Below are 17,201 nucleotides of genomic sequence, written 5' to 3'. Positions count from 1 at the left end.
TCTTTTAAAACTGTACAAGACGATATAATACGGATGCATTTGCTCTCCATGAAGGAGTGTGGTATACTTAGAAAGTGAAAGTCGCACAAATGATTCAGGAAAGCAAACTTGGCCAGAAAATTGACCGGAATAAAGAAAAAATTGTTGTGCGTGACTCAACTGATTGTAATGTGTTCGGTCTGTTTCCAAGACTAAACCTGAACCTGTCAATGTGTTTTCGGAATGGCATATTAAATTGTATCCTGATAATATTGTTTCCAGGGTCACTAAGACATCTTTTCACCAATCAGAACTTAGGGCTGGGAAGTAGTGAGACAGACTCAAGTACGAGAGAATTAAATAAAACGATTTTGTCTACCACTCGATAAGGACTTCCGTCACAATGTCATGCATAAATAAGCTAACAAGCGGGCAATTAGGATGCACGACGTTTTCTCGGACAGTTCCGCCACCACGCCATGCACGTGAGTCATACAATAGAGCGGTTCACAGTATCAGGGTCTTGAAAGAGCCAATACGAGCCATGATGGGTGAACACAACTAAGGCGGTTAATGGGGGCTGTGTGTGTGTATGAGTGTGTGTGTGTGTGTGTGTGTGTAAGAGAGAGAGAGAGAGAGAGAGAGAGAGAGAGAGAGAGAGAGAGAGAGAGAGAGAGAGAGAGAGAGAGAGAGAGAGAGAGAGGCGGAGAAACGGTTAGTTACAAAGAAATTACTACATTGACTTGACACAAATCGTCACGTGGCACAGGTCAGACTCTCGCCTCCTCCTCCTTCAGCGGCTGTGTACATAACTGTGATTGCAATATTTGATTTTTTTTTGTGGTACTAGAAAATAAAAAACCATCAGGGTATATGGAGAAAAATATTACTTACAGAGCGTAGGTTATCAGTCTGTACGAGTCATTACTTTTAAAATAATCCCATTTATCACTTGGAAGGGAACTTCAACAAATCAAAGGACAGCCAGTGGCGGCGAGGCAAATCGAGCTATCGGTTCCTGTTTTCCTTATGTGTTATATTTCCTTCCTTGCTGTTTACTTCCTTGATCAATAATCACTACAATAGCATGATTTAAATTTTCGTTGTAAAATTACTTCTTAAGGCTGCACCACCTTCCATGTGACCTTGTTTCCATTCAGAGGACTGGAGATGGAAATTCCTCAAGGCAGAAAAATAATAAACCGCGTAATAGGTTGTAAAGAAGCATAACAGAAGTATGAAGAAGGGATACACAGAGCATAACAAATATATGAATACGTGAATACTTTTGATGGTGCTATAACATACAAACCTCCTCCACGTGCTGGTGAGCGGAATGAGCAGCGGCATACAGAACACGGACGATCCTGCTGCCGAGACGAGGAAGTAATTCGGAGACTTAAGGTATGGACCTCCTAGCTCGGCCTGAAGCTTCCTCGTAAACAAACAAAACAAAAAACAAACAAAAAAATGTTTAAAAGACAACGTTAGCATTGTTTTCAGTGTTGTATTATTTTTTTCTCATTTATTTAATGATATCTAATACTGAAAAAAGTTAATTAATTTGCCTCACTCAGGAAAATGTTTTTGGAATATGCAGACGTAAAAACTCGGAAATAAAAGATTCTCGTACCAAGGATATCAAGCCGGAGAGCATTTCCTAGTTAGTATTATTTGGGAAGGACGAATTTGAAGCGAAAGAGGAGTGAGCATGTAAGTAAGCGGCAAGATGGCAACTCTTGAAGAAGAGCAGGTATATATGAACGACACAAGGTCGCTAGGGCAGTGTGTGTGCGCTAGTGTTACACGGAAGGCAGCTACGCTGGAAAGTGTAGACGCTGTGTGGGTGTCTGGGAGGGAGTGAAGTGCTCGTCGTGAAAGGTGGTAAAATAGCATCTCATTGCACGCAACATTTGATATTAGCTACCTGTGTCCAGCAGCTGACGAAGACAGGTAAGAGTTGTTATTTGATGCTTATTCATTTTCTTGTGTGTATGTATGCATGTGTGAGTGTATGTATATGTGTATATGTGTGTGTGTGTGTGTGTGTGTGTGTGTGTGTGTGTGTGTGTGTGTGTGTGTGTGTGTGTGTGTGTGTGTGTGTGTGTGTGTGAGCTCACAAATTTCTAAACTCTGTGTTGCGAATGTCATATGATTGTGAGTACGGGAAGGGATGATAATGGATATTATCACTCTCAGTGCAAGGTTATGCAGACACCTCCAAGCATCGGGACCCCTGGCTACGAGGAAGGGAATCACAGACATAAATGTTCATTCATAAGTGACAGTCAGAGAGGAAGAGCAGGCAACCTAAACTACTCTAAAGTTTTTCCTCATGCAGACCCTGACAAGGACTCCGACTTCCTCACCCTTTCAGTACCTCCGTATTTCAAGGCCAGGGCCATTCCGATAGATGGCTGCACTAATGGAAAAGACACAAGATATCTAACTTTTTTAATCTATCCGATGAGATAACATCATAGGAGTCTGTGACTTGAGGTTTGGTTTACGATTTTTCATTTTTTTCCTATAGTTATAATGGAAGATGCATGAGGTAAAAAAAAATACGGAAAAGAATCGCTCAAACTCAACTTCCATATACTTATCCTGTCATGATAAAAAAAGAAGGAAGAACTCTTAAAGTAGGAATGCTTTGTTGTTTCCTTTCAGGGATAGACGACACATGTCGATGTCTCGGCAGCCAGGCGAGGAGCACACGCAACGCTTCATTTTCATTTTCAATCATCATGTCTCTCTCTCTCTCTCTCTCTCTCTCTCTCTCTCTCTCTCTTTTACACACACACACACACACACACACACACACATACACAGCTCAACTATATGTACTCGACGACTGGTTAGCCACGAGCAGGGTGCGGGCTTCTACGCCTCCCTCATTGAGAAGTAGCGGAAGGAGGAGGAGGGCAAGGAGGAAAAGAATGAGACAGTGAAAGAATTCCTCCGTGGAGTTGTGGTTGCTGCGTCGGAACGCTGAGTTCTGTTGAGCAAGCAGCGAATGGGCAACGTTTTGTCTGTACATTTCTAGTATTTTTTCCTACTTCGGTGTGCCATTGAAAAAAACGTGCAACAACTACATTTTTCTTGTCAGTATAGAAAAAAAACCCCGCAATGATAATGCTTAAAGCTCTTTGCGCTTTGCTGAACTCAATTTCCCAGTCATTTTGTAATATTCTGCAATTTTCGTGTGTGTGTGTGTGTGTGTGTGTGTGTGTGTGTGTGTGTGTGTGTGTGTGTGTGTGTTTCTCTAAATATGAGTTAGATAAATATATAAGATATATAATAAATATGATTTTATATCTTCACATTCGGAAATCATATACTCAGATGCCGGACACGCCCACTCACCAGCGTCACCCTCGAGAAGGTTGTGCTCTCTGATTAGATGCAACTACATCAACTACGATATGACGTAAAAGGTGTTGCATTCATATTAAATATGATCAAATGCAGCACTCCATAGGTAAAGAGGACTAATGCGTAGCAGAGTAGCTCCTTAGGGCGAATATATATATATATATATATATATATATATATATATATATATATATATATATATATATATATATATATATATATATATATATATATATATATATATATATATATATATATATATATATATATATATATATATATATATATATATATATATATATATATATATATATATATATATATATATATATATATATATATATATATATATATATATATATATATATATATATATATATATATATATATATATATATATATATATATATATATATATATATAAACTAATAGCAATCACCATAAATAACCGCCGTTCCATTTTGTCAAAAGATTTTCTTCCTTCAGGATGGCTCCGAACGAAACCGCGGAGAACATGACACATCTTCGGAGGACGTACGACCCGAAGTCCCTGGAGCACGACACTCCCTCTCACCAGTTGGCCGACGCGGAGGTACGTTTGCAGCCCATCGACAGGCAGCAATTAGACCCTCGCGGCCGCAGCCATGACCACACCATTGAAACGAAGACGCACCACTCAAAGGACACTGGCGACCCAACACAACCAAGTACGTATATGAGGTTCTTAAAAATATCACTGTTCCACTGTAAAAACAGTAGGTAAAACTTAAGTAATACATGAAGAGGACAAAATTTGTCAAATCACTATGATATCATTTGTTACTCGTATGAATGATAGTTTCACCCAGTGATGGGAAGGGCTGTCCCTTAGCAAGGTACGGCGTGCCTCTCTGTTACGGAGTTGGGTGATGGAGATGATTGATTATATTTATACTGATATTCTGAAACAGGATTTCCCTTGGAATGGAAATGAGACGATGATGATAATAATGGTAATGAATGTCAGTCGCTCAACTTAGTCGCAGAGCTATAATGCTGTCCGATGCCTCTAGGCTCAAAGCCGCTTCTATGCTTAGGAAGTTTTACAGATTAGAATAATGAAACGCAAGGTTTGTTGCGACACCTGAGTTATCAAAATTTACCTGCCCCCAATATCTTTTTTGCACAAACATCTAGTTAATGCACAGTAATGGTTGTATATCTATGTCGAAAAAAGCGAGTACCATCACACATTTTTAAACCGCTCTTCAACAAAAAATAAATACTTTCTTGCAGCAAGCGTTGAAAGGAAGCTACTCTCTAGCGGCATTAAAGCTGCAGCGATCACTCTATTCCTGTACTTCTACGGGAATCACATGGTGTCGTCCCAGATGAAGAAGGACCCGCGAGTCGATTCCTGGATGTACGGCTTGTACTCGTCCCCGACTCCCACCCTGTTGGCCTGCCTCGCCTACATCGCCGGGATCACTTACATCGGGCCGCGACTGATGCGTGGGCGGCAGCCTCCCAAGTGGCTCAAGACCGTGATGGTGATGTACAACGCCCTGCAGGTTGCCTACTGCAGTTGGATGTTCTATGAGGTAAGTAATTCTCTCTCTCTCTCTCTCTCTCTCTCTCTCTCTCTCTCTCTCTCTCTCTCTCTCTCTCTCTCTCTCTCTCTCTCTCTCTCACACACACACACACACACACATTCTCCCGCTATGTCAACTCCGCAATGTTTTTTTGGTACTGGCTAACCCTTTGGCCCTTTCCTTTCAATCTCTTCGCCTTTCCCTTTATCCTCCGTAGAGGTGCCGCTAATTCCTCTCCCTTTCCCTTTCTCCTATCCAAGTGCCTCTCTCCATTCTCCCTTTTACCTTCTGATATGTGGTGTTGACCTACTCTTTACTTTCTCTGTAACACCCAGAGGCTCAAAGTGAAGGATTGCCTCACACCCTGGGGCAGGCCAGATTACCACGCAACATGATTGTGTCCAAACAACCAAGCGGGAAAACCAAACCTCTTGCAGGAGTTCCAACTTCTAGCACGCAATTTGTGGAGGTTCAGGGCCACATACAATTCGTGATGGCGAAAGACTATTTTTTTTTCATGCCTGTCTTCCCACCATCCTCACAGAGCCTATCTCACGCAACGCTTTTTATATTGCGTGGTAAGAAATTTCTGTTGCCTTGTGATGAATGTTGTCTTCGATCATAACCAACAACGTCATAATCATAGGGAACCAAATTACGACCAAGGCGGTATTTTGTATTATTCTTTATATAATGCACGTGGCTGCTGAAAACATACTTTTTATGCAATTTATTTTTAAGCCAAGAATCAGCATTATACCCTACGGTATGAACGGAGAATTCTCACAACTATGCAGCCAAATTAACAAAGACATTTTCCTTTTCTTAGCACCAACGTGTCAGGTGTTTAGACCCTCAGCACACTAAGTGACCCCTCGCCCACCTAACAGTCCCTCTCACTTCTCTTCCTCCCTAAGGCGGGCATGGCCGGCTGGTTTGGCTCCTACTCCTTCATCTGCCAACCCTGCGACTTCAGCAACAGCCCATCGGCCCTCAGGGTAATGTACCGATATTATGTATTCCTTGCATATTAAAAACAACAACCTGATGCATTGCATCTCCAATTATAAACCTTGAGTTTTTTAGGTTACACCTATTATTTATATTTTTCCCTAGTAAAACGCATTATCTTCTGCTTACATATACATATTGCCTCAGCTTTTCTTTTCACGGCGTACCTAATATCCTGAATATATTTACTTCCAGATGCTCCGAGTTGCTATTGCCTACCATTTGTCAAAGTTCCTTGATTTCTTTGACACGGTAAGTTGGAAATTCAGACTATAATATCTTTTTATTATGAACATAAAAATGCGGAAGTGAATACTTGAATCACCAATTACATCGTTTTTTAAATGTAGTGCAAGTAAACTCGATGAGTATAATTATACCAGTAATCTCAATCAGTCTTTAGTAAAAAAAAGATTATGAAATATATAGAATGTCACAAATATTAATATATCTGCTATATTGAGTCTCACTCGCTTCATAGAATGCCTCTTCTAAAAATATAATGGCGTCAATACAAATGCCTAACTACCGTGCGACCTTCAGATCTTCTTCGTGTTGAATCACAAGTACAGCCACGTCTCGCTGCTGCACGTCACCCACCACGCTCTCATGCCCATGGGCCTCTGGTATGGCATCCGACACGAGCCCGGTGAGTTCATTGTCCCACTCGTGTTTATGTAGTGCTCTTAAGAAGACTGTCTACCTCAAGCAAGGCAGAAAAGTGTGTGTGTGTGTGTGTGTGTGTGTGTGTAAGAGAGAGAGAGAGAGAGAGAGAGAGAGAGAGAGAGAGAGAGAGAGAGAGAGAGAGAGAGAGAGAGAGAGAGAGAGAGAGAGAGAGAGAGAGAGAGAGAGAGAGAGAGAGAGAGAGGAAACTTACTCATATTTTCTATCGTACAATGCTAAGAAAAAAGAAAAAATATATATATATATATATATATATATATATATATATATATATATATATATATATATATATATATATATATATATATATATATATATATATATATGCGGGCTATAAAATTTCGCACGTCATTACCTTTCAAGGATGAGGAAGTTATTCAAATGAGGGCTGAGAAAGGATATCCTACTCTGCCATACAATAGGTGCTTGTAGATATCGGCAAGTCTTGGGTCAGCGAAGGGAAAGTGGTGTGACGTAACGACGAGGGAACACCAGGGAGGGGGGTGAGTGGTTTTGTGAGGGGAGATTATAAGGAATAGGGTATGGTATGGTGGGTGAAGAGGGGAGAGGAAGGGGCGGGCTGAGAGAAGAGAGGGAGCCGGGCTGTAGTGTAGAAGTGGTAAGATGAAAGTGGAGGGTATGGTGGATAATAAGGGGAGAGGAATAGGAGGGCTGAGAGAAAAGGAGACGGGCTGTAGCGTAGAAGTGGTAAGTGAAGAGTGGAGTGGTTGGTGGATGGTAAAGGAAGAGGAAGAGGAGGGGGAGAGAGGAGGGGGGGCCGGGCTGTTGGCGTAGTAGTAGGAAGTGGAGAGTGGGTGAGGGATGACGACTTCGTCACGGGCAAAAGCTAGGCCTACCAACTAAACACTCACTGGAAGTCGTGCCGCTCTTGACATTGATTTCAACTCCCAAAAAAGTAGGATTTAAAAGCAAATGAGGGAGGTGAACTGGGCATGATGAGTAACAATGCGGAAATGTTTACGGGTCATTTTTTTCCAACAGGCGGCCAAACCACCTTCTTCGGCTTCCTGAACGGCTTCATCCACATCGTCATGTACCTGTACTACCTGCTTGCGGCGCTGGGTCCCCGCGTGAGGCCCTACCTGTGGTGGAAGAGATACCTCACCACCCTCCAGATGGTGCAGTTCGTTGCCATGTTTGTTCACGCCTTGCAGGTTGGTTATGAGATCTCGATATGCCTGTGTGTGTGTGTGTGTGTGTGTGTGTGTGTGAGAGAGAGAGAGAGAGAGAGAGAGAGAGAGAGAGAGAGAGAGAGAGAGAGAGAGAGAGAGAGAGAGAGAGAGAGAGAGAGAGAGAGAGAGAGAGAGAGAGAGGCTATAGAGATAAGGCAGGAAAAAGAGGGAGAAAAAAAATGGAAAGTGAAAGGGAGAAAGGGAGAGTGCCTTTCTCCTCTTCATACCCAGCACCAGTGAATGTATCGACCGTCCGGAGAGGTTTGCTTGACCCTACGTTGTGCATTATGCCTCTCACTTTACTATATGAAGGAAGGAAGTGCACAAGGCATGAGGGGCGAGATAAAAAGAAAAAAAAAAGAACGAAAGAAGAGAAGAAACGAGAACATCACTTCAACATTTGATAAGACCTAGAATGCGTTGTGAGTGGCGCAAGTGAGCCAGAAAAAAAGAAAAAAAACTTCCTGTCTGCACGACTTTCAATTTCTTCCAAGCCATGCCAGTTTCCTGTAACCCAGTAAAATGTTGCCCAGTAGTATGAAGGTGAGCAAGTATGTGTGTACACGTTGCGGAAGGTGCCAACACTTCCCCAGGGTCTGTCCGCTCGACCAACAGCAGGATTTATTTATTTTTCTGTCTTGGGATCAGTATTTATATCTCTACATGTGAACTTCACGGAAGGGGATTTTTCGATGATTTTCTCTTCTGAGCTCGAGAAATATGACACAGATTTCCATCGCCTTGCAAATAGCCCCCACTTCCTTGTACGTTTATTTGGAATAATTATCATTATCCCACTAATTTAAAGATGCAAATTAATATCATTCTGATCCAGATTTTGAACGTACGGTTATCTATTAACGCAAAGCAAGGCTGAATGTAAATATCGTTGTTTGTTTTTTCTTGACATCTTTCATCGATGTATTTATGCATGCCCTTGCCCCATCTCACCTCCCCCTTCCTCGCCTTCAGAGCCTGATACTCGGGTGCCCCGCGGGTCTGCCTCTCATGAAAATCATCATGGTCATGGCCGCCATCTTCCAGGTTTTGTTCACAGACTTTTACATCAAGGCGTACAGGAAAAAAGCCACTCAGGTGAGAGACTTGTTTTGTGGACGAAGTGTTTAGCTCAAGATGTGTTTAGCGGAACAATCATATTGTTGGCTTGTCACTAATGTTAAGTGTAGGGGAAAAGTTAATCTCTAAGACATTTTTTATGTCACACATCAGTATTGTTGCATACCAGTTACAACTTACATTAAGAGAAATGTGCTAAATTTTAGCCAGTTTACAGAACAAATATACAACACATAAAAGACTCTTGGAAGAAAAGATACAGTTCAAAGTATTCAGATGTTTTACCTTAAACTCGCAAATAACTTCAATCTCATTGCCAGCGAAATAATAAATGCAACAATGGAAAAATAAAGCCCCAATTGTTATAGAATTAACAGAATAGTTCACGTTTCCTTGCAGACATCGCCCAAACCCATCAAGCTGCCGATGATGTGCTCTTCAATCAATCAGCAAGAAGATGTGACGGGAAGTGAAGCGCCGAGTGAGGGCGAGAACCAGAATTTAAGAAACAGGGTCCCCAACAAGGCTTCGTGAAAAACTTAAATAATCGCTGGACAATCCAGCAAAACGTGATAAATATATATATATATATATATATATATATATATATATATATATATATATATATATATATATATATATATATATATATATATATATATATCATTATCATTACACATTCTACGCTGCATGCTTAAAAAAAATCCCATTTAAATCAGTACACACCGAAATGCTATTGCTCAAAAAAGATGAAAAGCATGTTCATGTATATAGTTCATACTTAGAGGTATCATCAGGCTTCCCTTTCATGTAATCAAGTCGCAGGAAGGAAAGTAACAAAATACTGCAATTTGGTCTCAGGTTTAAGAGTGAAAGGAATGAGAAACTAGAATGACTGGCTTATAGTAAGCTGAAGTACAAAGGATTTGAAATGTCCAAGAAGGACAGCACTCCTTCTTGAATCAAATTTCGTTTACACACTGCGTAACCATTGCATCAAGGGCATTGCTAGTGGTCTCGAACTGCCTTCTAATTTGTAAGGGAAAAAAACTTCAATTGCAATATTTCGGTCACTGAGGCTGACAGTTTATGTGTAACGCTAATGATGGTTGCTCTTAGGCATAGCTTGTGATGAAAATATATATATTTTTGCTTTAGTAGTGACCTTCCATATAAAGTCTATTTGTTTATGTCATAAGTAAGACCAAGTAAAAATCCTTATCTTTTCAGCAGTATTACCCTCTTCCATGGAAAACAAATCTCAAAATTGAGAGCAGTATGTGACGAAACTTTATGTCCACGTAAACAGAAGTCACGTGATAGGCACTAAAATTTTATACTGAGCTTCTTAAATCTTTATTACTGTTGAGGAAGGAATGACGTTATTGCAATGTGTGTGTGTGTGTGTGTGTGTGTGTGTGTGTGTGTGTGTGTGTGTGTGTGTGTGTGTGTGTGTGTGTGTGTCTGTCTTTGTGTGTGTGTGTCTGTCTTTGTGTGTGTGTGTGCGTGTGTGTGTGGATGGTAATGATTACTAATTTGTTGAGTAACTTGCAAATATTCATTGTGTCGGCTAAAAAATATAAAAATAGTTGTCTATGTGCACTGGTTTACTTCATGTCACCACATTTACTAGACAAGCATTTACAAATAAAGTTGTTATTATATTCCTACCCACCTTTGCTATCTTGAAACGACCATATTATTTGCTTCTCACACACACACACACAAAAAGAAACGGACGCGCGAACGCGGGTTTACACGTGTGTGTCTGTCTGTCTGTCTGTATATATATATATATATATATATATATATATATATATATATATATATATATATATATATATATATATATATATATTTTTTTATTTATTTTTTTTTATTTTTACAACAAAGGAGTCAGCTCAAGGGCACACAAAAAAACAATAATAGAAAAAAAAGCCCGCTAATCGCTGCTCCCATAAAAGAATCAGAGGAGGTGGCCAAAACCAAGGTCAAATTCGGGAGGAGAGGTGTCCTGATACCCTCCTCTTCAAAGAGTTCAAGTCGTAGGCAAGAGGAAATACTGATGAAGGAAGATTGTTCCAGAGTTGACCAGCGTGAGGGATGAAAGAGTGAAGATGCTGGTTAACTCTTGCATAAGGGGTTTGGACAGTATAGGGATGAGCATGAGTAGAAAGTCGTGTGCAGCGGGGCCGCGGGAAGGGGGGAGGCATGCAGTTAGCAAGTTCAGACGAGCAGTCAGCGTGGAAATATCGATAGAAGATAGAAAGAGAAGCAACATCGCGGCGGAATTAAAGAGGTAGAAGACTATCAGTAGGAGGAGAGTTGATGAGACGAAGCCTTAGCCTCCACTCTGTCCAGAAGAGCTGTGTGAGTGGAGCCCCCCCACACGTAAGATGCATACTCCATACGAGGGCGGACAAGGCCCCCGTATATGGATAGCATCTGCGCGGGGGAGAAGAACTGGCGGAGACGATACAGAACGCCCAACCTCGAGGAAGCTGATTTAGGGAGAGAGGAGATATGAAGTTTCCAGTTGAGATTTTGAGTTAAGGATAGACCGAGGATGTTTAGTGTTGAAGAAGGTGACAGCTGCGTGTTGTCGAAGAATAGGGGATAGGTGTTTGGGAGATTGTGTTGAGTTGATAGGTGGAGAAATAAAGTTTTTGAGGCATTGAAGGACACAAGGTTCCTTCTGCCCCAATCGGATATGATAGCAAGGTCTGAGGTATATATATATATATATATATATATATATATATATATATATATATATATATATATATATATATATATATATATATATTTGGGGAGGCGGTGGCTGAGTCGACAGATTGACGGCGCCGCGGTCGGGAGGACGCGAGTTCAATCCCCGCCCGGTGCCACCAAGCTGGGATTTTTCAGCCGCCGCCGAGTGGCTTAAAACTACCCACATGCTGTCCAGAAGACCAACTATCAACCCGGACTCTAGATTCTAGGATTAAAGATGAGCCCCGGGAGGGCAGCATGAGCCAATGCAAGATGGCGCCACTATAAACACTTGCCTGCGCCAGAACGGGCTGGGCCGACCATCAGGCCCCACCAGGAAGAAGCCTTGATCCGACCATCAGGCCCCACCGGGAAGAAACCTACCGGCGCAATAGGCCTCGACGTAAAAATAAATAAATAAATAAATATATACATATATATATATATATATATATATATATATATATATATATATATATATATATATATAAAAGGGCAGCAGTGGCAGACTTTTTTATTAATGTTTTACTTTTGTGCCTTAGGCTGTCTCTGCATTAAAAAAAAAAATATATATATATATATATATATATATATATATATATATATATATATATATATATATATATATATATATATATATATATATATATATATATATCTTCTTCTTTAGCTTTTCTATTCAGGGTCATAGTTGTGAATAAAACCTTCTCCACATGTTTCTGTTGTTGTGGCCATCTCTGGGTTTAAATTCTTCTCCCTTAGATCTCCGTTATGCTATCAATCCACCTTCGTTTGGGCTTCCTCTTCTTCTATTTCCCTGCACTTCCATTTCCAAGCTTCCTTCTACATGATCTTCCCCAACTCTTCTTCTCAAGTGTCCATACCACCTCAACATATATATATATATATATATGTATATATATATATATATATATATATATCTTTTCATATATCTTATTCATATATATATATATATTCATTCATCTCATTTCATTCATCTATATATATATATATATATATATATATATATATATATATATATATATATATACAACAAAGGAGGCAACTCAGCACACAAAAAAGAAAAAATAAAAAAAAAGGCCCTGCTACTCACTGTTCTAAAGACAAAAATGTTAAAGGGTGTCCAAGATCAGAGGTTAATTTCCGAGGAGGAGGTGTCCTGATGCACCCTCCTCTTGAAAGAGTTTCAAGTCGTAGGCAGGAGGAAATACAGATGAAGGAAGATTGTTCCAGAGCTTCTTACCAGCGTGAGGGGGATGAAAGAGTGAAGATGCTATTAACTCTTGCATAATAAGGGGTTTGGACATAGTATAGGGATGAGTACATGAGTAGAGTCGAGGCAAGTCGAGTGGAGCAGGGCCGCGGTGAGGGGGAGGCATGCAGTTGTAGTTCAGAAGAGCAGTCAGCGTGTGGAAATATCGATAGAAGATAGAAAGAGGCAACATGTGCGGCCGGAATTTAAAGAGGTGAAGACTATCAGTATGAGGAGGAGAGCTGATGAGACGACAGAGCCTTTAGCCTCCACTCTGTCCAGAAGCGCTGTGAGGTGGGCCCCCCATACGAGATGCATACTCCATACGAGGGCGGACCAAGGCCCCTGTATAGCGGGGACATGGCAACTCAAAAGTGCAGGGGAGAAGAACTGGCGGAGATTGGTACAGAACGCCCAGCCTCGAGGAAGCTTGATTTATTAAGAGATGGATATGAAGTTTCAGTTGAGATTTTGAGTTAATGATAGACCGGGGATGTTTGAGTGTTGAGGGTGATAGCGTTGTTGTCAAGAATGAGGATAGTTGTTTTGAAGATTGTGTCCAATTGGATAGAGTGGAAAACTGTGTGTTTTGAGGCGTTGAATTATATATATATATGCATATATATATATATATATATATATATATATATATATATATATATATATATATATATATATATATATATATATATATATATATATATATATATATATATATATATATATATATATATATATATATATATATATATATATATATATATATATATATATATATATATATATATATATATATATATATATATATATACAGTGGCTGTACAAATGTAGTTAGCGTGACGGCCCCGCGTTTAGGAGCTCCTGGAGGGACGCGGGTTCGAATTCTGGCCGCTGCACAGCTGAGGTTTTTCAGTCACCGTCGAGTGGCCTAAGACTGTAGCAATCACCGCTCGAATCGTGTGTTCCTTCCCCTCAGTGACACATAAGAAAATGGTGCACTGCAGAGAAAGACTTTAAATTTGTGTTTTTCTACTTTTTCATCGTCAGTACTTGTCTCTGTCCGTCATCGTGTCTTCAATGGGCGTTTATCTTTCTTGTACTCGTTTACCTTTTGACTGTCCGTCTATGTCCTTTGTTGCTATTCACCGTTACACATTGTTATACACATACACCAAATACTTAAGCAAAAAGTTAACCTATGCTAAACATTATTCACCAAATGTGCATACCCCGCACTAAGACACCTTTTCTTTGTGTTGTGCCAGGAAGTTGTCTATAATGGCTTGTTGTATTTTTGTCCAATAAAGTAACTCTTGAGAGCGGATATGAGTTTCTCTATCCGTGAACCTGATTAGACCTTTGAATGACTTCGCTTTACCACCAACAGTTGGTAAGCCTTTGTTGTGTTGCTAAGGTTCTAGGTGTGGCTTAAAACCAGTGCTAAATTACAAAGGGCACTTTCTCCTAGAGGGTGGACCTGAAAGTCAGAAGTATCTGGACTTCATTCGTCCCTACCCTCTCCTGGGAACAATAAATCTCACCTCCCGCTTGGGGTTCGTGGGATTGAGCCACGGGTCAGGAGAAATATTACGCTGCAGGAAGGAATTTACACCTACAGGGTTTCCTTTCTCCCCTGCCCTCCCCAGGCAACTTCCCTCCTGTGCCCCTTTCCCCAGAAGCACGCCCTTCTGCGCCCCTTCCCCAGGCGCCCTCTGCGCCCCTTCCCCAGGCGCCCTCTACGCCTCTTCCCAAACGCCTGCACAAGCCTCCCTCCAGGCTTCCTAGTGCCCCTGGTGCTCCTCCCAGCCCTCACCCACCCACCCCACCCACCTCACCTCCTTCCCTGCTCTTTCCCGCTGTGGGTCCGAAGCGACTGAGATGACGCACACCGTGTGACACGCACACTAGAACTCAGTGAACACTCCAAACACAGTGCGACACATTACTGAGACACAAAGTGCCACACACTCAGTGTACACGCCACACACAGACTCCAGTGTGGCACGCCATACAGACCTTCAGCGTATACGCCACCACACACCACACAGACTCAGTGTACACGCCGTAGACACAGTGTGACACCATCACTGGGATTACTAGCTGCCCCTGGATTAACCACCGCCTCCTGGATCTACCACCTGTCTCTCTTGGATTATCCTACACTTGTGGATCTATGTGTAGCAGTGCAGTGTGTCCATCAACAGTTCAGTGCAGCAAGTCCCCAGCAACAGTTAGTGTCACAGTGTTTCCCACTTAAGTGTTACAGTGTTGTTTTACAGTGCTTTCTTGGATACTGGTTCACTCCCCGGGCCACTGAGGTCCCTAGCACGCTCCAGTGCACCTATACACACACGCAGTTCGTTCTACTCACGGACTGCCGTGGCTCCTGGCCCGGTTGTACGCCAGCGCCCACTTGCCAACACCGTTCAAGCTTCACCATGTCTGACGACGACAACTCATTCTGCTGCGCGGCGGTGTCCTTCAAAGCGCCGCCCTTCTGCTCACAGGACCCAGTCCATATGCGGTTCTCGATTTTGGAGTGCGATTCAAGACTGCCAAAATTACTTTGCAGCCTACTCAGTACACTCAAGCTGTTAGCCTCCTGCCCGCCGACGTCCTTCCACTGACAAGTCTCTGACGTTATCGCCTCAGCCTTGCCAACTCTGATCATGTACCCTATAGAAGACCTGAAGACTGCCCTACCTCCAACGTTCTTCAGTCTTCTGTCGCCGCCTGCCTCCGTGAACTTCTCTCCAAAAGAAGAAGAGTTGGGTAATGAGGAAACCGACGGACCTCCTCAGATGCCGGCATGAAGCAGCTGTCTCGGCTAGAAAAGTACCAGTCTTTCGACGCAGACTTGTTCAAACAGCTGTTTTTACTCAACGTCATCGCCCCTGCTGTCCAGCGCAGCCTCTTCAGCGTTAAGGACGACCTGAAGCTTCGACGCCATTGCCAAGTTAGCAGATTTAATTCATGGCAACTTCTACCTGACCGGTAACTTCCTCAGTGTCTTCGTCGCCTTCCAGAAAGGACCACTCAATTTGACGTGAACTCCGCTCAAGCAAGTCTCCCTGCTCGCGACGAAAGTCACCGCCTCTTGAGGAGCGGCTTCGATCGCCGCCGCTCTCGCCCCCACTCCTCACCGACGACAGCGCCGCTCCTGCTCGAAAGTGCCCAGGACCTGCTGGTACCACAAAAACTCTGGCGAGAAAGCTGGACGAGGTGTATCACCCCGTGCACTTATAAGGCGTCAAACTCCAAGGACGAGCGACTTCAGGTGCAGCATAGCGCTCGTCATCAACCCCTGGCGCTGCTCCACCTTCATGATTGCTGTTCCAGCAGTCAAAGTTCCCGATTGACACCGGCGCTGATGTCAGTATTATCCCAGCAACCGCTGGTCAGCGAACTCTACTCTCCCACTTTGCACCCGGTACGCCGCCAACGGTACCAAAATACCTGTCTACTTCCGCGACACACTGCATGCAAGTGGACCTTACCTACGACGTTGCTTCGAATGGACCTTCTACGTCGGGAACGTCTCGCAGGCAATCCTCGGAGCTGACTTCCTAAGGCACTTCAACCTCTTAGTCGACGTCAGCGGACGGAGGTTGGGTTGACCCGCTCACTTCCATCTTCTCCACCTCAACCAGCACTAGGTGACAGCTCGCAACTTTGCCGTCGTTCACAAGGACCACCAGTTCGCCGCCCTCGTTCAAGTCCTTTTCCCACGCTGACACAACTCTATTCAGCCAGCCTGCCCGTCAAGCACCACGTTACGCATCATCCGCATAGAGACTACAGGACCTCCAGTACGCGCAAGGCCCGTCGCAGCTAGCTCCTGAACGCTACCTGCGTCAAGCCAAGGACGAGTTCGAGTCTCTGTTGCGCTGGAGCGGCATTGTAGCGGCCCAGTAGCAGCAACTGGTCATCAGCCCTCCACGTCGTCCCCTAAGAAGAACGGCGACATACGTCCCTGTGGAGACTACCGAGCCCTTAACTCGCGCACTAAGATGGACAGATACCTGGTGACAAACATCAGGAATTCTCGTTCAACTTGCTGGTTCCACTCATCTTTCACGTGTGGACTTCGTCAAGGCCTTTCACCAGATTCCAGTCCATCCTGACGACATACCGAAGACTGCCGTCATCACGCCCTTCGGTCTCTTTGAATACGTCAGGATGCCGTTCGACCTGGACTATGTGAATGCGGTCGACCTTTCAACGCTTCATCGACGAAGCCCGCGGCTTACCCTCTCTGTTTCCACCTACATAGACGATCTACTCATCGCT

At 42.8% G+C, this 17,201-nt stretch overlaps 1 protein-coding gene across 1 annotated transcript; it reads left to right on the top strand.

Annotated features, from left to right (window-relative positions):
• Nucleotides 1-1,744: 1,744 nt before the first annotated feature.
• Nucleotides 1,745-10,560, top strand: LOC126992448 (elongation of very long chain fatty acids protein AAEL008004-like). The gene is made up of 10 exons (XM_050851199.1): nucleotides 1,745-1,932; nucleotides 3,841-4,061; nucleotides 4,630-4,934; nucleotides 5,843-5,923; nucleotides 6,132-6,188; nucleotides 6,480-6,585; nucleotides 7,623-7,795; nucleotides 8,786-8,908; nucleotides 9,290-9,484; nucleotides 9,555-10,560. The coding sequence occupies exons 2-9, from the start codon at nucleotides 3,842-3,844 to the stop codon at nucleotides 9,422-9,424; spliced, it is 1,200 nt and encodes a 399-aa protein (XP_050707156.1). The 5' UTR covers nucleotides 1,745-1,932; nucleotide 3,841; the 3' UTR covers nucleotides 9,425-9,484; nucleotides 9,555-10,560.
• Nucleotides 10,561-17,201: the final 6,641 nt, after the last annotated feature.

Source organism: Eriocheir sinensis, unplaced genomic scaffold (assembly GCF_024679095.1).
Source record: "Eriocheir sinensis breed Jianghai 21 unplaced genomic scaffold, ASM2467909v1 Scaffold465, whole genome shotgun sequence".
In the NCBI taxonomy this organism is placed as follows: Eukaryota; Metazoa; Arthropoda; class Malacostraca; order Decapoda; family Varunidae; genus Eriocheir; species Eriocheir sinensis.
The sequence above is the reverse complement of the archived record's forward strand: the minus strand, read 5'-3'. Positions and strand labels throughout refer to the sequence as shown.